Below are 25619 nucleotides of genomic sequence, written 5' to 3'. Positions count from 1 at the left end.
AATCGGAATGTTCGGGGTAGATTACGAGTCTTAAAATCGGAGTGAAAGCAAAGTGAGAGACGTCCGCCGTGGAGGTGTCCGGTGTTGGCGGAGCGGTCGACAGCTTTTTTGGGAGGATGCGAGAGGAGATCGGTGACGTTGTGCTGTGGAGAGCCCCGAACAGCACTTAGAGATGCACGGGATCAGCCAGCTATTCATACCTAGGTACTAACTTCTATCCATTTTTATCCTCATTTGTTTCTCATTTACTCTTGATGAAGCTACCGCTTCAAGTTGAATGTTACTTGTGCACGTGCCAAACCGGCGTTTTTGACCAACAACATATATCTGCGGGATGCAGTAGGAACCTTTGATTGAGCGTAAACGTGGGGGCGGCATCACAGCGCGGACACTATCTTAAACTACCAAAGGATCTCCATATGAACCCCCGCGAACGGATGGTTCGTCTAGACCTTTAGAGCTAATTCCAATCCGATCACGATCGTAAGGTTCACATCGCTGTTTGTACCAACCGTGCATACCCAGATCTAACTGCGATAACAGTCATGATGCACTACAGCCAACTTACCTTGAGATATATGCAAACCTTGCCTTAATGGAAGCGTGATAATTTCTATCTCTACACATGTTGCAAGTCTCTAAGCAAAACCTAAGTACAGTATCATTCCGTCATAGCCGTTTCAATCTTGCGAATGATCCTAGCCGGGTTACCAGCAGCCACATGGAACGACGGCACATCCTGTAAGCACAACGTCAGTTACCTTTCACGCGAGCACCAGAAACAGCTCTCTCAAAGAGCTCACAAGATGAAAGAGGAAAACAAAGAAAGAAGAAAAACGTACCTTGGTAACAACACTCCCCGCTCCAATGGTCACCCCTTTCCCAATAGTAACACCAGGAAGCACAATAACATTTCCCCCTATCCAACAATCCTCCCCAATAGTAATCGGCTTCCCCATCTCCGGCCCCTCAGTCCCATTCCTCAACGCAGGATCCAGCGGATGCGTCCCCGCAAACAAATTAACATTCGGTCCGAACATCGTGCGCGCACCAACAGTGATAGGACAACTATCAATGAAAACACAGTTGAAATTGACAAAGACGCCTTCGCCGAGCGTCACATTAAACCCGTAGTCCACTTTGATAGGCGCTTCGATCCATGGCTCGTGTTTGAATTGTTCTTCGTCTGCGACGGGGTCGTCTAATTGGGCGGGAAGTGGTGTGTGATCGTCAATGATACTATTTATGTTGGCTAATGTGCTTTGGAGCTTGGGTGTGGCATGTTGATGTTCAATTGGCAAAGTGCACTCACTCTCTCCATAGCTCGACTAGTCGTCGGCGAGGCACTTCGTCTGTTTTGTTAAAGTGGTTGCAGGCGTATTTGCAGCGGGCTCGTGCTGCGACTAGGTCTGGTGTGAAGGCGCGGAAGAGCTCGCCGCGTAGCATCTTTTCCTTTTCGGTTGGTTCGGCCATGTTAGAGAATTCAAAACAGCAAAAGACCACAATAGCCAATATTGCCCATAGAAGAACGTATAACGAGAACTCCTAAGAGACAACTGTCACCATATCGGACCGAGACCCGAGTCCCCGCGGAGGGCCATGCGCTAAGTGGGGACGGAATGCTCAAAGCTCAAAGCTCAAAGCTCACAATCGATCTCTCGAGTATTGTTCTCCAAGCAACAAGATGGCTTCCTAACGCCCATTGAAAGACACACACTCCCTCGAATCCTCCAAGACGTCCTGGATACCCTCAAAATGACATCTTCCTCCACTTCCGCCGAACCAGGCGACTCAAACATCCCCTGGCCCACCGAGCGCCTCCCCCAACACCCAGAAGAAGAATGGCACCCATCATTCACCTCGCAGCGCAGCCCGTCCATCTCCAGCTCTATCTCCAACTCAAGCTCCGAAACTCCTGAAATCGACCCTACAAACCTCCCCACCGGCACGAAATCGCTCTCGGGAATCTCTCTACGCGCCTTCCTCCTCGGTACAAGCCTCGGCCTAACAACAAGCTTGACACTATACCTAGCAACCCTCCCTACACCCTTCTGGCGCATGCCGTTCTTCATCGGCGCCCTTAGTCTATTCCACTTCCTCGAGTTCATCGTCACGGCGCAGTATAATACGCCTTTTGCGACAGTGAAGGCTTTCCTCCTTTCTTCGAACGGGTGGGCTTACAATGCTGCTCATGGGTCTGCGTTGGTGGAGTGTTTGATTTCGCATTATTTCTTTCCTGGACAATGGGGGCTCGGCAGGATGCTTTCGTTCGAAGGGCCGTTTGGTCATGTATCGCTGTTACTTGTGCTAGGTCTTGTGCTCACGGTCGTGGGCCAGGTTATTAGGACAGTGGCGATGGCTACTGCGGCGGGGAATTTTAATCACCATGTTCAGAGTGAGCATAGGTCGGGCCATGTGCTTGTGAAGACTGGGTTGTATCGGTTTTTGAGACATCCGAGTTACTTTGGGTTCTTTTGGTGGGGGCTTGGTACGCAGCTGGTTCTGGGGAATGTGGTTTGTTTTGTTGGGTATGCGCTTGTGTTGTGGAGGTTCTTTGCGACGAGAATTAAGCGTGAGTCTCATAGTTTTTGTTGGGATATTTGACCGAGCTAACTTCTTTGTTCTAGGTGAGGAGACGTTCTTGGTTCGGTTTTTCGGTGCCGAGTATGCTCAGTACCGGAAGGATACACCGGTTGGCATCCCCTTTATTCGTTAATCAAACTAAGGGGGGGGGGGGGGGGGGGATTCATTGCAAAAATGGAATGGCGCTTCAATCGTAGACACTTTATTCAATGTTTTTTAGAAGTGAATTGATTCTGGACAGAAGTCCTGGTATATAGTATATAACATGTCAACGCTCGTACAATGCAACAAGGCCTGGTCAGATCATAGTTTATGCTCCGGTGCCACTCCACCCACCGCCCCACTCATATACGGCCCGTTATCATCGTCCGGAACGGCGCCTGGTGCTGGCTGGGCTCCGAAAAGGAGAAGTTCGCGCCCACCGCGGGTGCTCCACCAGGCCACGCAGCAGTGCGCTCGGTCCACGTCCATTTCGCCGCCGCTCAATGCTTCCCAGAAGCGGTCGACGCAGGCTTGGCGCATTGCGGGATCGGGGATTGCATTGATTAGCTCGGCTGTGAGGGGGAGCCATTCTTTCAGGTCATCGACGCGGAGGAAGGAAAGTGAGTCGATCAAGGCAAGTGTGAGTACAGCTTGTGCGGAGAGTGGCGGCGCTTTGCCTAGGTCGGGCGTCGAGCTGTTCTGTACGGTGGGGGGTATGGGCGTAGTTGATGCGTGGAGAGCTCGATCTCGGACTACCTCGAGTAGAATGGATGGGAGTAGTGGTTGGCTGTTTGCTAATGGTGAAGGAGGTGCTGTGACCTGAATGACTGTCTTGAAAGCAAGACGGAACTGTCTCGCTGAGAGGTTTTCCGGGAATACCTGGGCAAGGTTAGACACTTCGAAAGCATCTGATGAAAAAGGGTCAAACTTACTGCAAAGAGGTTCTCAATGTAAAAGGGCAGGTGCTTCGCAGCTAGATCCGCATTATGAGGGATAGCGAACACGACTAGTACCAAGCTGTGGGCAGCTTCAAAGATCTCCAAAAGCAGGCTATTTGCACCAGCCGCAAGGTATGGGAAGGCGGCAGAAAGAAGCAATTCCTCATTGGCTTCGGGGGATAAAACCAAAGGGAAGTGCTCAGCCACGTTTAAGAAGAAGATATCCAAACACCGCTCCACTGGATGGTCAGGGATCTGACCGAGGTCGCTGGGCTTGATGCTGCGCAAGAAATTTTCCGTCAAATCGGGATACTGTGAGAGAATATCGATGGCTGCTAAGAAAACAAAGGTTTGCTGTGACGACGCATTTTGACCAGTGCGAGAGGATATGAAATAGAGGTTGCGGAGGATATGCAGCGATTGCATTGAGAGGTATGGCGCACCTAAATATATCTGTCAGTATCGCAAGGAAAACAATTGAGCGATGCGACTTACTGCTGCCAGCAGCGAGGGCCGGATCATTGATCGTTCTCCCCAGAACGGCGCGCAGGATAATGACGACCGAATACAAGCAATTTCGGAGAACCTTCCATAGCGTGGGAATCGTAGTTTTCATAGACTCCGGCTCCAAAAACTCAGTTTCTTCTGTAACATCAATCTCGGACAGTTTGTTTTGCCGCCACTGGACCATCAGAGTGCGGACAAAGTCCGCCAAGTAGTCGATAGTTTGCGCAACCAGCTTCGGGTCCCGCACATTTTCAACAGCATGCGAGGCAAGGCGAGAAAGAGGCCCCAATGCAGACACCAGAGGACGAGAGCCAATCGCAGAGACATAGCCAAACGTCGCAGAGTTTGCTGCCCATCGGAACTTCCTCCCCGGCACCTCAACCACATCCTTATCAATAGCGCCCAAGAAGTAACCCCCCTCAAGCCCCTCAGGCGAAAGATAAGTCGATCTTATCATAACCGGCAATAAGAGGTCATAGTTGATATTGCTCCTCTCCATATCAGACAAGAGCTCAAATGTATAGTTCAATACCATAGTGACGCAGTGCCCATCGACCCCCGCATTAGGATCCAGCTCCTCAAGCGCCAATTGCGCCGCTGTAGCCAGCGCCGACTCAAGCTTGACTCGAGTATTCCTGGGAAGGCCCTGTCTATTCTGTCCCTCAAACCCAAGCAGTATCCCACCCAAGAGAAGCATATGTCTCCAGCGCGGCGACTTATCATCCGCGCCCTCCACGACAGCCTTCACCCATGCCTCACGCTCAATCTTTCGATGGCGTCCGTGGGGTATCTGCGCCTCCTCCTCCGTATCATTCTGCAAAACCGCGATCGCAGCTGTATTGAACACGCTAAGGATCTTGCGACAAGCATGTAAATCAACGGGGTGATTCCACAGCGCAGGCGCGGAAAGGAGCTGCGACGCGAGCAAGCTTAGATTCAAAGGGTTGCCGAGAATAGACAGGAAACTGGTCGCCGTGGGAAGGAGACTGCGAATAACAATGCATCGTTAGCCGACGGTGGTTGCCGTAGAGTAACCCAGTAACAGTGATCATCATACCCAGAAGCATCTTCAAAGCTGGAAGTCGTCTGCAGCGACCGTAGCAAAGCAGCTAGAGATCGTTCAGTTGCCATATCGAAATACCCTGTATTGGACAATAGGCCCCAGGTCTATATAGCCCGAGGGGATGATGGAGGGAAGCGCGGAGACGGGGCCCGGAGACGGAGACCCCAGACGGAGCCGAGGCCCGTGACAGCAACAAACGGTGCAAACCTCTCGTCATTCGGGTCCAACGTGGTTGATTCCTAGCTCTGCTTCAGCCGTTCTAGCTTCGCCATGATCTGAGCGAGATCCTTTCTCGTCTAGCTGCAGCTACCGCAGTGCCGCAGTCTTGACAATGACCAACAATCGCGTCCCGATCAATTACCAAACCCCCTCCTTCCCTTCGCTGTACGACCCCGTCCCGTCGCATCACCACCAAGCGTATTATCTCTACTACACGAAGGATATCTGGCGGTACACGCTCTTCTGGACTTTGATTTTCTATGCTGCTACGCACTTACCTGTTGCGACATGTACGGTTTTGAGTCATGGGAGGAATTGGAGTGTTATATGGCTCGTGCCGTTGGTCTATAGCTTCGTTGCTGGCCTGGAGGCGGTGTTAGCTGGGAGTATTGTTGGACTTGTGTTTGTGTGCCGCTTCTGTGATTGACGAACGCGTGACTAATACTGTACAGGCTCGGCGCGGTCTATGAAGCGGGCAATTTCCGGATGTCGACCTGGGTGCCATTGATCTGGAGTGGTGTCAATGTGATGGTTCTCATCTTGACTAGCTTTCCGATGCAGGGCGGATTGTGAACGACCGGAAGAGTGATTCCGAATTAATTTCTACGACCATGACTGAACTACGAGCGATCAACGACAGTACTCCCATGCCTGGGAAAAATTTTTGAAAGCTGGTATCTGCTCCTATAATACACTGGAGAATATCGCAAGCGCCGTCATCCCGGGCCCGAATGGCCTCACATGCTTATATGTCCGTTACGCCGGTCCCGCAATCCAAATCTGACATGCACAATCCAACCATTTCAATTGACTATCTGCGTCCATCAGACATGCCGCTCTGCAGACCAGGTAGACCGCCCAGCCCCGCTGCTAGGTTTTGAAGGTTCATATTCGGAGGTATCTGGATGCCTTGAGCGGCGAGCTGTTTCTGCAGCTGTGCCAGGTCCATGTTCATAGGCGGAGCTCCCATTCCAGGGAGCATTGGGAATCCGGGCATTGGCTGAGGAGGCGTTGGTGCTGACTGAGGCGGAGGTTGAGACATCATTGCTAGTCGGCCAGGGTCCATCCCGCCCATAGCGCCGGGCATCCCAGGCATACCGGGCGGAGGAGGCTGAGCACCACCGATGCCAGGAAGGAATCCTGGAGCATTAGGCTGAGGACCGCTTTGTATACCCGGCAGGGAGGGTGCTGCGTCAGGTCGTCGCTGGTCGACCAGACTTTCGGCCTCATCCTGCATCTCCTGCTCCTCTTCATCACGGGCCTGTTTGCGGCCAAAGCCACGGTTCCAAGTGCCTTGAGCCTCTGCTGCTTCCTCGCCGATATGGAACCGGTCTTTCATGTAGCTAGTTTCGCCGGGTCTCGCCCGAGACCAGAATCGAGTGAAGTTGTCTTTGGATCCGGATGCAAGAATATGGCCGAGTGGGTGCCAGTCCAGGGACCAGATCGTAGCGCCGTGGGCATACTGCACGCGATGCGCAGGGTAAATCACCTGCGGCGGAGTATTGGCCGGATCGGGGCTGTCATATGGCGCCACGGTAGGCATCTGTCCCGTAGGTAGGTTGGGCTCATCGAGCAAGTAGTGGTACAAGGAACCGTCTTCGGCACCGGTGGATATCAAGTTGCTATGAATAGGGTGCCATGTCAATGAAGAGACGGGCTTGTCGTGTCCACGTAGAATGCAAATATCGCGCATCATACGAAGATCAAATACTCTCGCTGTTTGATCTCGCGAGGACGTCGCAAGAAGATTATTGTTTACACGCGAGAACCGTGTTGACGTGACGGTGTTCTTGTGGCTGTGAAGAGTTGTCAAGCACCTGGCGGTGCGCGGATCCCAGAACTTGACTTGATGATCCTTTGATCCGGAAACCAGTAGGCCTTTCGTCGGGTGCCAATCACAGGACTTGACATCCCAGTTGTGTCCGGACAGAATCGTTTCGCAAGTGCGAGAAGTGAAATCGAAGATTTTCAAAGTTGTGTCGTCGGAGGCAGAAAGGAATTTCGTATCACTGGGTGCCCATGCAAGGTCTCGGACAGCGTCGTGGTGTGCATCGTCGATGGTCTCGACGTTATTGAAGTTTGGTCGCCAGTATTTGATATCACCTCTTTGTCCACCAGAGATCAGCCATTCATGGCTATGGGACCACCCCAAAGATGTCACGCCTGCTTGGACCTGATCGTAATGCGCCTGTAGAGATAACAGAGATTAGCCAGTGTCAGGCCATCCAGATATTGGACCACGTACATCCATGACCGTCTCAAAGTTGAAAGCTGTGCCGTTCCACAGCATGAACTCTCCGGTATGACCTCCTGTCAACAGACGTCTCCCTTCTGGAGTCCATCGCACCACAACAATTGGTTTCTTCGACTTTCCTATCGATTGATGCAATTGTCGCACGGGGATCGTGTCGGCCGGGGAATAGGTTCGCGCGATGGGCGGGACCACCTTTTCAACGTCAGTCTCTGTCATCCCAGAAGCCAGCATAGATATTGCGCCACACTCACATCGACCCCGAAGCTCGGGCTCGGTCGCTCGGTCTCTATTCGGTGCTCACCGCGAAAGCGCGGCTTTCGCGTCCGCATCCATTGTACCATGGATGAGCCATAGTCGGTTACCAGTCCTGTGTGCGATGGGTGTCAGTCCTACTACAGACAGCAGACCAAGGGACGATATCACGTAGAGATCAAACGTACTCGGCCGACGGGGACCGACGGGTCCATCGAAGTTCTTGTTAAATCTCCCGAAGGAGTCGCCCCCATTCTCGTCGTAGTAGGCCATGGCCAAGGGGGAATATGAGGTAGGAGGGTAATCAGGTCGCGATCATGAGGGAGGTAACGGCCGGGGTTGCGATTGGATGCAGGAGCGTTGGGAGAAGAGTCGGAGCTTTGCAGCAATTTGGTCCTTTGGGGGAAGCTCACGGCCCGTTGATTGGTGCAGAGGGTCGTCAGTTACTTGCTCTGCGCTATGACATCCCCCGCCATTGCGTTATATCCTAGGGCCTAATGTCCTGGGTACTTTCTCCCTTTACCATGTTGAACAGTCCTCCAGTTTCTTGAGCTTCTTGGGTTGTTTGTGTTCTTGGTATTTGTGGTCCCTTTGCCCAGATCGCCCGCTCGGCCCGACTGACCTTCGCATTGGCCCCATTCACTTCTCCGAAACACTCAACAAGGACCAGGGTTCCCTGCCGTTGGAGATGGCTTCGCAGACCGAGGCGCTGGCTGCTACACTGGAGCATTCGAGTGCTCCAGGGATACCGGACAGAGTGACTTCCAAGAGAGAGGAGGTACCGACCGAAATCCCCAATGCTCGGAGACGCAGCAAGTATCGCCATGTCGCTGCCTACCATTCCATAACGCGCCACTCGAGCTTGAGCAGAGAGTCCAGCGTGACTACGAGCTTCCTTGGATTTAGGAACTTGATGGTGTTGGTGCTCGGTATGAATTGATGCCCCGGGAAGCTCCGAAGGCTTAGTGGTACTCATGTCTGGCAATAGTGGCGATGAACCTCCGACTGATCATCGAGAACTTTATGAAGGTGGGTCGTTCAGAGCTTGTTTGACATGTGAATACAAAACTCTGACTGATGTCTAGTACGGTGTCCTTATCTGCATCAAATGCCACGACTATCGCAAGCAAGACATCGTCCTTGGATTAATTCTATCTGCGCTGGTCCCATGTCATTTGTTCGTCGCATACATTGTCGAATTGACTGCTGCAGCTGCGGCGAAGAACACAGTCGGTCGTCAGAAAAAGACAGATGAAGAGAAGGAACGCGACCAACAGGTCTTCCGCTCCGATTGGCACTACACGGCCTTCCTTCACACTGTCAATGCCACTCTGTGTCTTGCGGTGACCAGCTACGTGGTTTACTTCTACATCCATCACCCAGGCATTGGCACCATTTGCCAGATGCATGCAATCATCGTGTGGTTGAAGAACTGCTCCTATGCTTTCACCAACCGAGACCTGCGTCTTGCCTTCCTTAACCCCTCAGCCGAATCGGGTCTACCAGACATCTACGCCTCCTGTCCCTATCCCCGAAACGTCACTCTCGAGAACCTCGCGTACTTCTGGATGGCACCGACATTGGTCTACCAGCCGGTCTACCCGCGCACGGAATCCATTCGCTGGTCATTCGTTGCAAAGCGCCTGGCAGAGTTCGGTGGTTTGGCAGTGTTTATCTGGCTTCTATCTGCACAGTATGCAGCACCGGTCCTGCGAAATTCAATTGACAAGATCGCTGTCATGGACATTGCATCCATCTTGGAGCGTGTCATGAAACTATCCACCATTTCCCTCATTATCTGGCTTGCAGGATTCTTCGCTCTCTTCCAAGCCCTGCTCAACGCGCTCGCTGAAGTCATGCGCTTTGGTGACCGTGAGTTCTACACTGACTGGTGGAACAGTTCTAGCCTGGGCACGTACTGGCGGTCTTGGAATCGACCCGTGTATCTGTTCATGAAGAGACACGTTTACTCGCCTCTCGTTGGCCGCGGCTGGAGCCCTCTCGCAGCAAGTGGCATGGTCTTTGCACTTTCCGCTATTCTGCACGAGATGCTGGTGGGAATCCCTACCCATAATTTCATCGGTATGTTGTGGCCTTGCGCTTGCTTGAATCCGGACTAACCAACCTCAGGCGTTGCTTTTGTCGGCATGATGTTCCAATTGCCTCTGATAGCACTCACCGCGCCCTTGGAGAAGATGCGCGACCCCCTTGGCAAGACCATTGGAAACTGTATCTTCTGGGTCAGCTTCTGTTTGGTTGGTCAGCCCCTGGGAGCATTGCTGTACTTCTTTGCGTGGCAGGCGAAGTACGGCAGTGTGAGTAAGATGCGCCCTTGAGCAAATTTTATTTTTTTCTGAATTTATGATGGAGATCTTTGGTAATAACGACTTTGATACACGTGTTTGGTTGGGATTTCCTCGCATTTAAGACCTGTTGTCGGTGTCGGCCTTATAATCTCACTCATTGGTCCGAATTTTCATCCGCGGGTGAATCGGCATTTCATGACTTAGAAATGATTTCCTCTCCCTGCTTTCCTACCTTTGCAACAGAAGCAAGCTTCCTCGTAGCACTGTAGAGGTAGCAACAGAAATAAATCTCCAACCATAAGATCAGAACTAAACATTGGGTGGGGGATCACTGGATGTCAAGACAAGCTATTGCGGAGATAATTGGATCCAAAAGGACACGATTCAGTCGGAGCCCAATGGCGGCAAATCAAGTGGCACCCAAGAAACCCTGGATTCAGAAACATAGTGCACGGTCGAACCGCATGGCAGTCCATCGAAACAGGCACTTTTGGGCACGGGCCGGATAGATTCATGGCCCGCCGGGGTTTCCAGCTCCGAACCCCTACGGAAAGGAGCAAGAGCAACGTATAAATTCCCTGTAGCCTCGAATCCTCACTATATCACAATCACGAAATAATTCCAAAATGGTCGCAATCACCCTCCCCTCCAACTATGGGTATGTACCTGACCCGGGGTTCTTACCCCATATTCCGACCCTGCCCCAATCCCTGTCACTAACACGGAATAGCGGCGTCATTGCCGTCGCGCTCGGCGCTATCCCCGTCCTGGGCTTCATCCACGGCATGGTCACCGGCTCCTTCCGCAAGCAGGCCAAGGTGCCCTACCCCCACAGCTATGCTACCGTCGAGCAGTGCAAAGAGAACGTACGTCCTGATATCTATGCCTCCCAGTTGACCCTGACCCGTACTGACCCTCCACAGGCCAAGGCCGAACAGTTCAACTGTGCCCAGCGCGCCCACGCCAACTTCCTCGAGAATGCCCCCCAGACTATGCTCTTCGCCCTGGTCGCTGGACTGAAGTACCCCCAGCTCGCTACTGGGATTGCAGGTCTGTGGGTTGTTTTCCGCTCGCTATTCCTGTACGGGTATGTGTACTCGGGCAAGCCCCAGGGTAAGGGCCGTATGATGGGTGGGTTCTTCTGGCTTGCGCAGGGTGCGCTGTGGGGATTGAGTGTTTTCGGTGTTGCGAGGGATTTGATCTCTTACTAGGTTGATGCTGTAGTTTTGTATTTCTAGTTGACAATCGAACTCTCTCTCGAGCTTGACCTTTGATCTTGAACCTTGATTGTAGCTATATCGCTCGGGGCTGGGTGGATACTAGTATCCAATGATTTTAGGCTCAATTGCCTTCTATATCAGTGCTCATCAATTTTTTTTTGCTTTTTAATACTAGTACTACTCGTACTGGACAAAGGGGAAAAAAAGAGATGATTACGTCAGCTGCATGATTCGGACTGCCTGGTTGCATCTTTCGAAAGGAGGTGATATCCTGAGAAATCGAGAGAATATGTTAACCTAAGTTCCTATAATTAGGTGAGTTAGAATGACGAATAGTCAACAACCGCCTTAACCACTTGGGGGCTCTGACAAGGTGCTATATCAGTCTGTACTTAATTGTATGGATCAAATTTCGAGATCTGAGACAACTTTTTCTCATCATTATGCCTCGAAATAGGGGATAATCAAATGCTCAATGGTAAGAAACAATATTTTTAGATCCCGCATGATGTGCATGAACCTTGTAAATCAGCAAAGAGCGCGGATAAAATCCCCAGTCTTTAGTTCCTGTGCTCCACTGTGGCGGTCAGAAAAAAAGTTCCGCGTCAGCGACGACAACGCTTCACCTCGTTAACTGCTTGCAACCTGAGTCAATTGGGGTATACCTTTCTTTCGAGACCGATAAATCACCGGAACATTGAGAACTCTCGTTTGATCATACTTGGTTACCTTCCCCGGTCATTTTTACCACCACTCTCACCCCGCCAACCCCGCCCTCCACCATGTCTTCCAGGTCGCAATTGACATACTGCGCTCGCGCCGCCAACCACCCTAACCCGCTGGCCCGGAAGCTCTTTCAGGTTGCCGAGGCCAAGAAGAGCAATGTGACTGTCTCTGCCGACGTGACGACCACCGCCGAGCTCCTCGACCTGGCCGACCGTACGCCCCAACACCCAACCCACCTAGAGACCAAGATACTAACAAGCTACAGGCCTCGGTCCCTACATCGCCGTCATCAAAACCCACATCGATATCCTCTCCGACTTCAGCCAGGCGACAATCGACGGTCTGAACGCGCTCGCCGCCAAACACAACTTCCTCATCTTCGAAGACCGCAAATTCATCGACATCGGCAACACCGTCCAAAAGCAATACCACCAAGGCACCCTCCGCATCTCCGAATGGGCCCACATCATCAACTGCAGCGTTCTCCCCGGTGAAGGCATCGTCGAAGCCCTCACTCAAACCGCCCAGTCCCCAGACTTCCCCTACGGTTCCGACCGCGGCCTTCTCATCCTCGCTGAGATGACATCAAAGGGCTCCCTCGCGACGGGCTCCTACACCTCCGCATCCGTGGACTACGCGCGCAAGTACCAGAGCTTCGTGCTGGGTTTCGTGTCGACTCGCTCGCTGAGCGAGGTCGAGTCGACTGTTGCGAAGAACGAGGATGAGGACTTCGTCGTTTTCACTACTGGTGTTAACCTTTCTTCGAAGGGGGATAAGCTCGGTCAGCAGTATCAGACTCCTCAGTCTGCTATTGGGCGTGGAGCGGATTTCATTATTGCGGGTCGTGGTATCTATGCGGCGCCGGATGCCGTTGAGGCGGCTAAGCAGTACCAGCAGCAGGGGTGGGAGGCTTATATGGCGCGTGTTGGGGGCCAGTAGATTCAACGAGCGAATGTATATGTAAATCAGAAAACTAGAAGTATTTGATAAATGAATCACATGATAGAATGATAAAATGATCCCATAGGCACAATTTGCCCGGCTGTTTCCTCTCACCAGTTCGTATCCAAGATCAGTTGCACGTGTCCCAACCCGTCTGGAACACCGGCGCGGACACTTTCCGCGTCGACATCTGCGGAGCATAGTCCGATAGCACAGATTCATCCTCTGCTCGGACCCAGAACAAACCTAGTTCCATGCAAAAGTACATAGCTCGCCTACGTCCCAGACTAGAATTTGACCCACTCAACACCCCCAACTCCCACCATGACCCGACACTCCATGATAAGATAGAAATCGAATCTGATATTAAACACATAGAAATAGTCCCTAGCGATCCACAGATAACGCCAACATCAACCTCTGCCGGCGCCACTCGTGATAAGCACCCCCTGTAGACCCCGCAAGCCAATTCGCCCTCGGCAAAGAACCTTTCGGACCTACATCTGCCCTCCGAAATAACATCACATTCCCCCACCTTTCAGCAACCTGGTTCGCCGCTTCGGTAAACTCGATAAGGAGAGCTCTATGAAGACATGCGTGCCGATCTCTCCTCATTCCCCTCCCGAGCGGAACCAATCACGAATCCACCTCGGACAACCCCAGATAAAGGATAAACAGGCTTATCGTGGGGAGACCCACATGGCCAGCTTGATAGGACGAGGAAAGGAGGTCCTATTGAGATAACGGCCACGAAGAGGGTGTTGCACAGCGACCTTGTAGTTAGGCTCTGTTTCCCCTCATCCCCATTGAGAGTTGTTATATTTCCCCTCCCTCCTACTCAGGTCGTAGATCTACGATCTACCCTTTGATTGATTCAATCAATTTACCCACCACCCTATACTATCCAACCCCTTCCAACCCAAGATGGAGGAAGAAAAAGCCGTCGGCGTCTCCTCGGCACTCGATGTCGAAACAGCCAAATCAATGGCCATCGACCCGACGCTAGAGAAGCACGCGCACGATGCAGACGAGGCGATGAAAGCCTTTGACGAAATGCGAGGTGAAGCAATCGAGTTGGACGAGGCGACGAATAAGAGGTTGTTGAGGATTATTGATTGGCATATGATGCCGATTATGTGTTGTATTTATGGAATGAATTACTTGGATAGTATGTCTCCCTCATCTACCTTGTCTGCTCCGTTCCGTAAGGGATGGCGCACGGGCGCGGGAGGCGTTGCGGTTAAGGTGCTGACGGGGAAACAGAGACTACACTGTCGTATGCGAGTATTATGGGCATTAAGAAGGATTTGAATCTTGTCAAGGATCAGTATCAATGGTTGAGCAGTTTGTTTTATTTTGGTTTGTTTGATCCCCCCTTTTTTTGTTTCTTTTCGCTCCATTGCATCCGGGGACGACTAGGCTTACTGATTTATAGGATATCTGGCGTGGGAGTATCCCACTAACCGTCTGCTGCAGCGGTTGCCATTGGGAAAGTATTCTGGTGCGTGTATCTTGATATGGGGCATTGTATTGAGCTGTTTTGCGGCTGTCGAGAGTTACTCGGGGGCTATTGCTATTCGATTCTTCTTGGGTGTGTTTGAAGCGGCTGTTACGCCTGGCTTTGCGCTGCTCACTTCACAAGTATGTTCGACACTATTATCGAGCCTTAGACGATTACTAACGACTATTGCAGTGGTATACGAAGAGAGAACAAGGTAGCCGCGTGAACATCTGGTTCAGCTTCAACGGCGTTGGTCAGATTCTTGGTGGTTGCGTCGCCTACGGGATCGCTGTTGGCTCTGATAAACATGGATCTGCCATCGAGCCGTGGAAGATCATCTTCCTGTTCACCGGTCTGTTGACGATCGCTCTAGGCCTGGTTTTCCTGTGGATTGTGCCGGATAACCAGTTGAATGCACGCTGGCTGAAGAAGGAGGACCGCATTCTGGCTATTGCCCGAGTGCGCATCAATCAACAGGGTATCGGTAACAAGCATTTCAAGCTTTACCAGGTCAAGGAAGCCCTCTTGGACCCGATGAGCTGGGCGTTCTTTTTCTTTGCACTCATTGCGGATATTCCAAATGGCGGTATCACCAACTTCTTCAGTCAACTGGTACGTCATCGTCGTCATTTTTGCCGTTACTTTCTCTAACAGCCCCACAGATTAGCAGCTTCGGGTTCACTCTTGAGGAGAGTCTGATTCTGGGTGTTCCAGGAGGCGCGGTTGAAGTGATTGCTCTGCTGCTGAACGGCTACATGTGCTATAAAACCGACCAGCGTATCCTCTGCAGTCTGGGCGGATTGGTTTCCGCCCTGGTCGGAATCATCCTCATTGTTGCTCTGCCCGAGGGTAACAACGTAGGACGTTTGATTGGATACTACATGACCCAAGCTAGCCCGACAGCCTTTGTAGCTCTGTTGTCGATGATCTCTTCCAACGTGGCAGGATACACCAAGAAGACCACGGTCGCAGCCATGTACCTGATTGGGTACTGTGTTGGGAACATTATCGGTGAGCAAAACTATCCCCATTCTATGCTAGCGCACTCTAACGAAGCTTGCCAAGGCCCGCAAACCTTCCGCCCGAAAGATGCCCCGCGCTACGTCCCCGCCGAAATTACCATCATCGTCTGCCTGGGCGTGTCCATCTGCATCATGTGCTTTATCTTATGGTGGTATCGTAAGGAGAATGCTCGTAAATCGGAAATCCAGTCTCGTCCCGACTATGTACGACTGGAAAATCAGGAGTAAGTTGCCTTGTTTTTGACTTGGTTTGGGTTTAGGACGCACGCTAACGTCCAAATCTGCAGGTGGCTCGATCTAACGGATCGGGAGAATCCCGACTTCATTTATTCGCTGTGAAAGCCGGCTCTAGGAAGAACTTTTTCGCCCAAGGCCTTAGGGCCTGTATATAAGCTTATGTTGAATGTTGAATGTTGAACCCACCCCACGTTTCATCCGTGCCCACTGCACTGCAACCTTCTCGAATCCTGAATTTGTGTCTCATAGTAGCGGGGTTCGTGGTACATAGCCCTGAAAGCGAGAGCTTTGGCGGCTACTCGAGGTTCTTCGTACCCAGTCGTTCAATAGTTCTAAAATAACCTTGAAAGTCAAATGATCGGCATCAAACCGCCCACGCGCGAAGTATTTGTGATGATGGCTCCACCGAGGAGGGGTCTCATGAAGCGCCGACCAGACTTCTTTGTGACCAGTGATGATGCCACACGGTGCGAACCGGCACGCGAGACACCAATAGGCGCCAGCTCTGGAAATAAACCCGACCCCTGCATGTTACTCACTGCAGGGGCGCTGTCTATAGGCGATAGACGGTGATCCAGACCGTGCGCCTTCGGTGGAGGGCCCCCCCACTCTCTCCGCTAAAACCTCCAGGGAAATTTCACTGAGAAGCGGTGTAGCACTTTAAAAAATGTCACGCCCGCCATTTCACCCCTGTCAGTTTCTGCTCTTTTCTTCTTGAACTATTCTTTTAACTCTTCTTTTTGTTTTTTTTCTTCGGGAACAAGGCACACACCCTTGGAGGGGTCTCGCGGGAATATATCCTCGGTTTATAGATAGTGAACCACGGGTCCGACCTCCAAACACGCCATGGGACCTGCCCCTCACGTCCAGCCCTAATCTTATTTTCAAGTTTGGCAGCTGCAGTTGGTGTTCAGGGAAACCTTGACGATGGCGTCTGTCACATGCCGTGGCGATCTTCACATGGATGTATTGGGTCCCTTGAACATCATCACCAAGATCCAGCCTGCGGTCGAGATCTCTGAGAAATGCGTCGACTCGGGCTCGTCTCAGCCGTCTTCGCCTGAGATGGATACCCCAAGAGTGAAGAGAATCGATCCGCCTCATTATAGCCCAGAGTCACCAACGCACTCGGGCCGTCGTACGTCCTCTGTGGCCAACTCAGTTCAGCATTCTCGGTCTGCATCTCGCAGTACGGCGAGGTCAAGGCCGCCGAGTCGACATAGCTCTTTTAATTCGACCAGACGGCCCGTGACGACGGCTAGTATCGTCTCCGTCCCACCGCCAAGGGCTACACCCCATGAAAGAAGGGAATCTTTGTTGGCACTACACCGCGAGTCATGTCGCCTCTTCGAGGGCCAGGAGTCTGCAGATAATATACGACCTACTCTGCAGCGCGCATTCTCAACAACCTACCGCTCTAGACAAGAGAGTCATACTTCATCCGATATAGGCTACTCAGCACCACCTTCTCCGATCGCTTCATCCCAGTCTAGTCGTCGGGACTACGAACACCGCGGTTCACTAAGCTCGGCCGCTGCATCCCCTCCATTCCACCCAAGAGACCGCTCCAACACCCTCCCCAGTGGCACAGCCAGCGGACTCATCCACAGCCCCTCCGCCTCCTCCATGCACATCCCAGCGACAGTGATGGAATGGACATCGGACACGACCCGGCGACGCGAGTACGAGAAAATTGACCGCTCTACCCGCGGTGTTCGAGGGCTCTGGCGCCGAGTTGCCCCACGCTGGTGCCAGCGCGACTCGCGAGCGCCCTTCTTCGAAGAAGGCAAAAAGGGACGGCGAAGGCAGCGTCCGTCGATTCAGAATGGACCTCCCAGACGAAGAATCCGGCTCAGAGCGAGATCAACCCGAACCACAGTTCCTTGATCTCCACAAGAACTCAGACGGATATGCACTTCGACGCTGGGCATATCGTCGATCGAAAACTACTCCCAACTAGCACTCCCTCCACCTATACATCGCGCCTAAAACATGACACCCCACCCGACACCAGACACGACTACATGATACCCGACGGATTTGCATTTGCATTGCATTGCGCGTGGCTTGCATTCTCATTCCTATGCATGGTTTCCCTTTTCCCCCCCTTGGCTAATTATCCCACGGGCTGGGCTGGTCTCGTCTCTTGATGAGACGCTTTCCCTTCGTTCCTCGTTATCTATATCCCTGATTACTCTTTTTGTCTGCTTTGGCTTTGGCATTATTATCGCATCACGTACCGAGACTGAGATACCCCGATGTTGAATTGAATTCGCTGTTTATACGTGCGGACCTTTTCATTAATTTTTCTTTACATTTCACTCTATCTACTTTTCCTTTTTGCTACCTATCTTATTGTCTATAGTGTGAATAATACTATTTGAGATCGTCATATTATTCCAATACTTCTGTGCCACGTATTCACCAAGTCCTATCTGGATCTTTCATGGACACTGAAAACAGAACCCTCGATCAACCTAGCAAGCCAGATTGGGACGCAAAAGGTTGTTGCCTGAATTTGAGTGCCGTCGGTTAACTTTGGAGGCCCGTCGGGGATTTGGCTTGGGCATCAGGAATCATTGATGCACCGTGGGCCTGATACAATCACATGCGAAAATTTATGTCAAAAATGTGACAAGACAACACATCATAACCTAAAAATGTAACATTGCAACCTCCCACAGATACAGCCCCTATATATCCCATAGACATTCTGCTCGTCTTTGAACGAGTAGCCAATGTCAAGATGAATAGTGGAAAAGGATCTTTGCTTCTGAGAGATGCGGGGACGGAAGTGTCTTAACCATGAGGGACTAAAGCAGTCCATTACCACCTGGGGCTGATACTCGCCACGTCATATAACGAGACGAAGATGCTGAAGGCTGAACCGCAAGCGCGAAGTTCGATTTGGTCTGATGGTCGGAATTAGCGGTGCAGCACCTGGCCCCACGTTTACCAGTGAGCTAATCAAAGATATCTGACTTGGAGATGTGGTGGTCAGTTCTCCGTAAGAAGGTGAAGGTATGGTCACAGCATGCCTCACCTGGGTATGTGCTACACTGCCGACTGTGATGGCCGCCAGCCACTCGTTTAGTGCGCTGCCAGAGGAGCCATTAGGCAGCTGCTCTCCGCACGAGTTTTTGATCCAAATGTAAAAGACCGCTTCGATCGCACTGCATTAATAGCCGCTGCTGTTGGAGTGCGCTTCGGAACCATCAGTACGCTACCGCGGATGAACAACATTGACCGTGATGTTCAGGACCACTCCGGCCAAAGCAGCCCTTTCATATGCATAGGGGGTAGGCAATCATTGGGTTGCACAATTCTTTCAGGAAACATCGAATTTGGCGCAGGAGAGTTAGGGCAATGATGGCCTGGCCGAGGTGTTCGAGATAGCCGAAGTTAGCATGATGACCAGCCAGACTGGAGATATATAATTCATTGGTTTTGGGATCCACTCCACATCATCATGCAAATCATCCCCTCAATGTAGGCCAAGTTTGTTTCAGATAACTGGATATGCATGAACCGGTCATTTAAGACAAGGACCCCGAGGGGATGGAGTCATGCCGAACTTACAAGGCAGCGGAGTGCAAGGCTGATGAAAGTACCAGGGCTGTCGACGGGTCCTTAAGTTCAATCTATTATCTAAAATTCTGGAGCACAATTACACCAGATTGATAGGAGGAATGAGAATTAGTCTAATATTCTGGCTTGGCTGGTCATGATATTCAGGAATTGAGATTAAACGATTCAATGATTGTGACGGCGCCGGAGGGTAGCAGCCCTCACTAGGTGCCCAGACATCGACACCTCCACTCATGCAGAGAACCACCCTCTTTCATTTTCCATTAACGCCATTACACTTTGACAGAGCTCTAGTGTTGATGAAGGAACCATTGCCTGGAATTGGGTTTCTCTTCTTACATCGTTTTCTCCGAGACTCTCTGGCGTTAACGAGGGCTAAGATTTGTGGGCACGCTCTCAATATGAACAAGTTCGAGATAATCAACCAGATCTATCTTCTCTCGACCGGTGACCTCGAAAGTCCCGTTTCTCCAATCGAAGAAAAGTTAAATCTCGAAAACAGATTTACCCACACAGACACTCACGCTTTCTTCCCCGGCGCCCCACTCAGATCGAGCGAAACTGTATTTGGTCAGGGAAGTCCCACCATTATTTCTTGATGTACCTGCTAGTTTCTCTTAAGCAATAGTGTAAAGCAATAGTGACGAGTTGTTCGCTGTGTCCTCTACAATACTAGCAATAGGGTCCGGATGCCTAGGAGTGGAGAGTTAACCTATCGACGGCGTTAGAGTAGCAATAATATACAAGCATATAGTAATACTATTCTGTGATCAAGCTCTGCTATCATTTATTCTATTTTGTAGTCCAGATCGTATCTTTCGACATTTAATTTGAGACAGTCGTTAGCGGACGAGAATATCACATATAAAAATCAAGTTCCGCTCCCAAGCTCATTAGATACAAATGAAGATGTAAAGATAGGTACAAAAGAAGTAATCAAACAGCATCTCCAATACACTAATCACTGGTGAGTAACCTACAATGCCAGCAGCAAGCCAGCGCCCAAGATACCGGGCAGAAGATGGTTCGGCTTGCTGGTGGGCAACGCTGCCAGTCCCTTGGAGGAGGTGCTAGTAGCACCACCACTCTTGGTCGTTACAGTCGCAGTGCCAGTGACATATGCTGTGGTGGTTCCACCCGTCTCGGGTCCCAAAGAGGCTGAGGCCGCAATGGTTTGACTGGCCCCATTACCCGTCGCCGAGGTGACTGCAGAGGGCATCAGCGTCGCGCCCGGCACCGCAGCTGTTCCCGTGCCGATCTCAAGAATATCATCATCGCCCCCGTCGTAGTTGGTATTCGCCAGTGAAATCTCGTTATTGGCGAGATCGTAGACCACGTAGGCGCCACGCAAGAACACGTCACCCATCAGATTCACTCCGGGCTCACTGTAGGAGATCCCGAAGATGCAGTCATCTTTAGAGAACCCTTTCTCGGTGTAGTTTTCAAAAACCAGTTCGCTGATGGGAATCGTGATCGTGGCGCCCGAGAAGCCGAAGGTCACATTGTAATCGGCCTTGGCCATGTTGCAGGGGATATAGGCGGCGCTGGCGGTCGAGGAATAACCCGCGCCGAATTCCTTGTAGATGGGGTCCACCATATCTTGGGGCAGCACGATAAAAGGGCTCCCATTATCCAAGCTGACGGCCAAGGGAAGTCCCGATGCAAAACTCTTAGTGCCACTGGTGCTCTTCACAGAAATATCTGTCAAGGCGATGTCCAGAGAATAGTACTTGCCATATAACGGCAAGACAGGCACGGTTTGCAGCTCGCCTTCATATCTCGCTTTGTTGACACCCCCGAAAAGAAGGTTCCCAGTGCCATCAAATTTATTCAACCACAGGCTATAGGCGGGTGACTTGATAGCACCGCTACTGACCAGCGCTTCCGGAAGGTTGGCGTATTCTTTGCCGAGATTGCCGGCGGCATTCGTACTCGCGGCATATCCGATTCCCAGAATACCATCTGTACACGGACCGGAGATACCCAGCATTAGCCAGATGCCATTTTCTTTCTTTTTCAAATAAATAAAGAAATCAAAGAACCATATACTTACGGGGATTTCTACTTTCTTCAGCCAATGCAAACTCCATATTCTTCACCGCGGCGCCTCCAATCACCAGCGTGTCGGTAGCGTAGGGACCTGCCGCTAAGAATTCAGAGACATAGGTAGCGTTCATCTCATAGTCTAGCATTTTGAACGTGGAGGAGTCTTTCAGATTGAACAAGCCGGTCGAGGAGCAGGGATCATCATCTGCCGCACAGTAGGTGGAATTCGGGACGTTAACCCAGATATCACTGCTGCCGGTATCGAGACTGAGGGAGACATTTTGAGCCGGAGTGCCGATGGTGATGTTCACCATGTAATACATATTTTGCTATTCGGAAATTCAGTACAATATTTCTATCATTAATCGTACGCTCTGTGTGGAGACTTTCTCTCTCTCTCTCTCTCTCTCTCTTTCTCTTGTACCACAAGCTGAAATAACCGAGATGGGATCCGAAACATGATACATACCACATTGTACAAATCCGTGCTGGCGACTTTGGAACTGCGTTTCTGTAAAGCTTGGGACCGTTCACTGCGTACAATTGGGAGCCCGAAGACCGCCGGATCGTCCCGCTTGTGCAGCGTGATGGCATTGGCGCACGGCAGAGCAGCCAAGGCGGCGAGCGGCAAGATGGAGGTTCCCCACATGACTGACGGACCACACAGATCTCGATCGTCGGGAAATTCTCCGGATACTGGTCAGTGGTGTTGATTGAACTAAAAAGGACACGCCGCGAAGGGAAAAGATGCAGGATGCAAGTTTCCAAACACCGAAGGAAAAATGGGGCGGAGGGTGAACAGGCAACCTTTGTAGCCTCTTCTCTGTGCCCACTCTCGCTACTATCTTTCTACTAACGATCCCGATCCCAGGAACCCTTTGGTTGCTTTCAGTTGAATTCTCTCTCAACTACCAGCATGGGCCAATCACCGTCCACCACAATTTCCGACACAATCCAGAAGCAGACTAATGCCATCGCGGGAGCCAGTCATCGCACACCCTCCGTGCTAGGGTTCGCCGAACGGACCGTCCTTTGCCGCGCTAAGTTCGGGGCTCGACGGAAGTTAGACCTAGATGTAGTTTGGTGCCGTCCATAGGGTCAGACACTGCAGCGAAAAGAGGATCAGGAACAGACCTGACTCATTAATGGGAAGCACTAAAAACAGAATATCGCTTCGGCGAAAGTCCGGATAAACGTATTCACACCATTCACCAGCCTAGGTAGCCGGATGTCCATAGTACACACTTACGGTCGCCCCCATTCCTCCCTATAACAGACACTCACGCTTTGGCGGGGGGCCAGGGTAAATGGCATCAACCAACCAACAATCAACTACTGGAGGATCTACAAACTTGGTGCGATCGAGCTAAAGCTACAGCTACAGCTACAGCTAGGATACGTCTGGTCGCGAGGCGCTTCGGCAAATAGTAACAGAGAATGTGCACATCGTTCAGAATGACCACCTCCTTGCCAGTTTGGCCGCGCTGAGCAAAGGAAGCCAGAAGCTCCCAAACGGTTTCATTCGAGCCTCCTCACACCCTCTTCTTGTCTCAAGCAATTTATTGAGACATTGAGATGCCTAAATGATGCAGTATTAATCACCTCTGCAGGGGCTGTGGACGGATGGTGGACTGTTAAAGGCCCAGTTCCCTCGTCAGATGCCATTGGAGCCTCACTAGAAAGATACTCTGCAGGTACAAGCAGTTACTCCCCGCCGTCCCCCGACATCCCCCTCCGCAAACCCACTCGAAACAACAAGTGAGATGAGAGACAATAATCCATTGGACACAGTGGATAGAACTTTAAAAGGAGCGGGGTCTTGTGAACCTCTTTAGCGAATGCCAAGGCCACTAGAGAATCGACTTTCTCCTCGAGTCGCCGGCGGAGATATCAGAGGACGGTCAAGTTTGAATTTTTGAATTTGCGAGATAAGATCTCGACTTTTCATATCAATACATTGCAGAAGGTTGGCTACGGTCATGCGGCGTATCATGCTTTGGTTCTGTCAGCGGGATGCCTTGATGCGTCTGTGGAGGCGGAATAGGTATGCATGAACCATCCCCACAACCGGAATGATATTATCAGATCCTTTTACCCTATCTTACTTCAATAGTCTATTGAATGTTATTTCACATTGTTTGATACCGACAGTCCCTTTGTTGCCTTACTGACGGGTACAAGTCCCGGTCCCTTGATGTCTTCCTCGCCCATCGCACGCGTCACTCAAATTTCCCTCCAAGAGCCATTTCCACCGCCAATCCCTGTCTAACAGAAGACAGAAACAAAAACAAAAATACTGGATACAGACTTCATTACAAGAAGCTAGACACCTCCGCAGATCCAGGAGGCGTGGCTCGAGCAGATCGAACAGAAGGCTGTCCAGCTTTACCAACACGAGCTTAGCAAAATTTCCACGAAAATACTTCGCCACCTCGTTTTTGTAAGTATCAATGACATTTGACCCATCCTGCTGGAACATGACAAGCATCTCTTGGGAATCCTCCTGCAGGAACTTTCTAATCTGGTGGACCGCTAGGTTGTCACTGCTGCACCAGCAAAAGCACTATAACGGGGCATCGTGCCCAAAATCATACCCACATCGGCTGAAATGAACCACTTGATCATAGTGGATCCAGCGGCTGCAGCCATGAAAGATGGAAACATCATCAAGCCAATCCGCAAGTACCGAAGCGAGGGCATCATGTTCGGCGAGGATCTGACGACTGCCGAATGGAACGTGCTGATCTCCACCATGGCTGAAACAGGGTGCTCCAGCAAGATCCCTGAGTGTATGTCGTGCAGTCCCTGATCCACCAGCCTGCTTTCGATCTCCTGGAATTGTTCGGTAAACCCTGCCGAGGCCATGTGGTCGGGAGCTGCCACCTTGCACATGGCGTTTCTACAGGGCTAGGGGTGTGGCGTGCTGATTATGGAGTAATTTCCAACTTGGCTCAAGAAGGCTCCTGGCTGCTTTCTGTTACGGATCCTGGTTCGTAACGTGGTCGTTGTGGCCTATGGGGAGCTGAGACGTTCTACATGATCGATTAAGCACAATTCAAGTTACCAGGAATATCAAGCTAGCTTCTATGGTAGGAAACAAAGTCACAGAAAAGACGAACTACTATATCCCTTTAAGGTAGCATTAGCTGCGTTGACGTTGATCGCCCTCGCATCAACTACTCATTCACCCACATCTTCAGCTCTACGTGATGGCCAATGCTCTCTATAATCTGGACAAGTATCACTTTGGAAACTACAATATAGTGGCCTCAACTCATATGCAAAATCATCTTTAGTCAAGTTTCCTGGGATGTGTCCATCGTCAAGATTCTTCTCTCCGAAAACCCACGTGATGATCTGTGGACGGTTTCCACTCTATCCGTAAAAGGAAACTAAGAACACCTCGAGCCCAGGTGGCTGGAAGACTCCACTTGCCTAAGAATCCGAGCTTTCAGATACTGATGATCATGTTCGCATTACGACATCATCCTACATAAAAATTATAGCTACGTGACATCTATACCAAGTTTATCTCCGTATGTAACTCTCGTTTCACTCCACTACAAAGTTTGTTGGCGTCATCATGAGTGGGTACGTGCTTGAGATCAAGTATCTTGGTAGTCAATCTTCGGAATTCAAGGTAAGGATTTCACAGTAGGGCGTCGGTGGATCTCGAAATCGTCTTACCCACCCGCTCGTGCGATACACAAACCATAGTTTCAGGGATGTATTTGTCAGTTCAGCTGCGTACTTCTACTTTGATACCGGCGCAGCGGATTGGTTTACCAGAAGAGGAGAAAAGTTTCCCTCCATTTGTATTTGTCAAAACTCCGAAGCGCAGGTGCAGATGCAGACGCATCGACTCTCTTTTTATTTCGATTTTTTCCTTTTCACGGCAGTTCCACACGTAAACATGCATTGCATTGCAGGAGAACTTCTGGCCAGTACCGGGGTGTTCAATCTCTCGTATGTAATAAGCACTAATGGGAGCCAGGACAGCCATCCTCGGCTACTGATACCTCAAAATCTTTATGGAATACGCTTGATCATTCTCAGGGCATCGAGCACCTGCCCTCCGGAGAAGATGGGACCAATTTACGGTGAGTCTTTAGCTCAATTGCAGTTGTGGATCTACAGGGTTCCCGATCTGAAGCCCCTGCCTCGCAATGTACCCAAAACCTCGGACTGACGATGCGGAAATACTCCCCCCCCCCCCCCCCCCCGCCTTACGGG

The 25619-nt window shown here is 51.0% G+C and overlaps 12 protein-coding genes across 12 annotated transcripts; 8 read left to right on the top strand and 4 right to left on the bottom strand.

Annotated features, from left to right (window-relative positions):
* Positions 1 to 661: 661 nt before the first annotated feature.
* N7443_003087 (sugar O-acetyltransferase) lies at positions 662 to 1473 on the bottom strand (the record flags this gene model as incomplete). The annotated part of the gene is made up of 3 exons (XM_056883143.1): positions 662 to 739; positions 843 to 1260; positions 1313 to 1473. 3 exons carry the CDS (start codon positions 1471 to 1473, stop codon positions 662 to 664), a joined length of 657 nt encoding a protein of 218 aa, XP_056744984.1.
* Positions 1474 to 1755: 282 nt separating this feature from the next.
* N7443_003086 (protein-S-isoprenylcysteine carboxyl O-methyltransferase) lies at positions 1756 to 2716 on the top strand (the record flags this gene model as incomplete). Its single annotated transcript, XM_056883142.1, has 2 exons — positions 1756 to 2572; positions 2628 to 2716. The coding sequence occupies 2 exons, from the start codon at positions 1756 to 1758 to the stop codon at positions 2714 to 2716; spliced, it is 906 nt and encodes a 301-aa protein (XP_056744983.1).
* A 170-nt stretch (positions 2717 to 2886) lies between these two features.
* Positions 2887 to 5141, bottom strand: pex8 (putative peroxisomal membrane protein Pex17; the record flags this gene model as incomplete). Its single annotated transcript, XM_056883141.1, has 4 exons — positions 2887 to 3444; positions 3498 to 3946; positions 3999 to 4996; positions 5068 to 5141. 4 exons carry the CDS (start codon positions 5139 to 5141, stop codon positions 2887 to 2889), a joined length of 2079 nt encoding a protein of 692 aa, XP_056744982.1.
* A 263-nt stretch (positions 5142 to 5404) lies between these two features.
* N7443_003084 (uncharacterized protein) lies at positions 5405 to 5865 on the top strand (the record flags this gene model as incomplete). Its single annotated transcript, XM_056883140.1, has 2 exons — positions 5405 to 5694; positions 5745 to 5865. The coding sequence occupies 2 exons, from the start codon at positions 5405 to 5407 to the stop codon at positions 5863 to 5865; spliced, it is 411 nt and encodes a 136-aa protein (XP_056744981.1).
* A 238-nt stretch (positions 5866 to 6103) lies between these two features.
* Positions 6104 to 8071, bottom strand: N7443_003083 (WD40 repeat domain-containing protein; the record flags this gene model as incomplete). Its single annotated transcript, XM_056883139.1, has 4 exons — positions 6104 to 7480; positions 7538 to 7738; positions 7798 to 7913; positions 7987 to 8071. The coding sequence occupies 4 exons, from the start codon at positions 8069 to 8071 to the stop codon at positions 6104 to 6106; spliced, it is 1779 nt and encodes a 592-aa protein (XP_056744980.1).
* Positions 8072 to 8486: 415 nt separating this feature from the next.
* On the top strand, positions 8487 to 10134 carry N7443_003082 (putative diacylglycerol O-acyltransferase (DgaT); the record flags this gene model as incomplete). The annotated part of the gene is made up of 4 exons (XM_056883138.1): positions 8487 to 8727; positions 8787 to 8827; positions 8884 to 9880; positions 9929 to 10134. 4 exons carry the CDS (start codon positions 8487 to 8489, stop codon positions 10132 to 10134), a joined length of 1485 nt encoding a protein of 494 aa, XP_056744979.1.
* A 596-nt stretch (positions 10135 to 10730) lies between these two features.
* On the top strand, positions 10731 to 11315 carry N7443_003081 (MAPEG family protein; the record flags this gene model as incomplete). Its single annotated transcript, XM_056883137.1, has 3 exons — positions 10731 to 10762; positions 10835 to 10970; positions 11028 to 11315. 3 exons carry the CDS (start codon positions 10731 to 10733, stop codon positions 11313 to 11315), a joined length of 456 nt encoding a protein of 151 aa, XP_056744978.1.
* Positions 11316 to 12106: 791 nt separating this feature from the next.
* Positions 12107 to 12989, top strand: pyrG (orotidine-5'-phosphate decarboxylase pyrG; the record flags this gene model as incomplete). The annotated part of the gene is made up of 2 exons (XM_056883136.1): positions 12107 to 12263; positions 12316 to 12989. 2 exons carry the CDS (start codon positions 12107 to 12109, stop codon positions 12987 to 12989), a joined length of 831 nt encoding a protein of 276 aa, XP_056744977.1.
* Positions 12990 to 13916: 927 nt separating this feature from the next.
* On the top strand, positions 13917 to 15854 carry N7443_003079 (allantoate permease family MFS transporter; the record flags this gene model as incomplete). Its single annotated transcript, XM_056883135.1, has 6 exons — positions 13917 to 14160; positions 14256 to 14351; positions 14428 to 14633; positions 14686 to 15105; positions 15156 to 15739; positions 15803 to 15854. 6 exons carry the CDS (start codon positions 13917 to 13919, stop codon positions 15852 to 15854), a joined length of 1602 nt encoding a protein of 533 aa, XP_056744976.1.
* Positions 15855 to 16679: 825 nt separating this feature from the next.
* N7443_003078 (uncharacterized protein) lies at positions 16680 to 17639 on the top strand (the record flags this gene model as incomplete). Its single annotated transcript, XM_056883134.1, has 1 exon — positions 16680 to 17639. The coding sequence occupies one exon, from the start codon at positions 16680 to 16682 to the stop codon at positions 17637 to 17639; it is 960 nt and encodes a 319-aa protein (XP_056744975.1).
* Positions 17640 to 20316: 2677 nt separating this feature from the next.
* Positions 20317 to 22035, bottom strand: N7443_003077 (pepsin-like aspartic protease; the record flags this gene model as incomplete). The annotated part of the gene is made up of 3 exons (XM_056883133.1): positions 20317 to 21302; positions 21394 to 21715; positions 21856 to 22035. The coding sequence occupies 3 exons, from the start codon at positions 22033 to 22035 to the stop codon at positions 20317 to 20319; spliced, it is 1488 nt and encodes a 495-aa protein (XP_056744974.1).
* Positions 22036 to 23994: 1959 nt separating this feature from the next.
* N7443_003076 (uncharacterized protein) lies at positions 23995 to 24383 on the top strand (the record flags this gene model as incomplete). The annotated part of the gene is made up of 2 exons (XM_056883132.1): positions 23995 to 24175; positions 24343 to 24383. Coding segments are annotated over 2 exons (183 nt in total). The 3' UTR covers positions 24345 to 24383.
* Between the last annotated feature and the right edge of the window lie 1236 nt (positions 24384 to 25619).

Source organism: Penicillium atrosanguineum (assembly GCF_028827265.1).
Source record: "Penicillium atrosanguineum strain IBT 20685 chromosome Unknown utg000002l_segment0_segment0, whole genome shotgun sequence".
NCBI classification, from domain to species: domain Eukaryota; kingdom Fungi; phylum Ascomycota; class Eurotiomycetes; order Eurotiales; family Aspergillaceae; genus Penicillium; species Penicillium atrosanguineum.
Note: the sequence above shows the minus strand (reverse complement) of the source record. Positions and strands in the feature narration are given on the sequence as shown.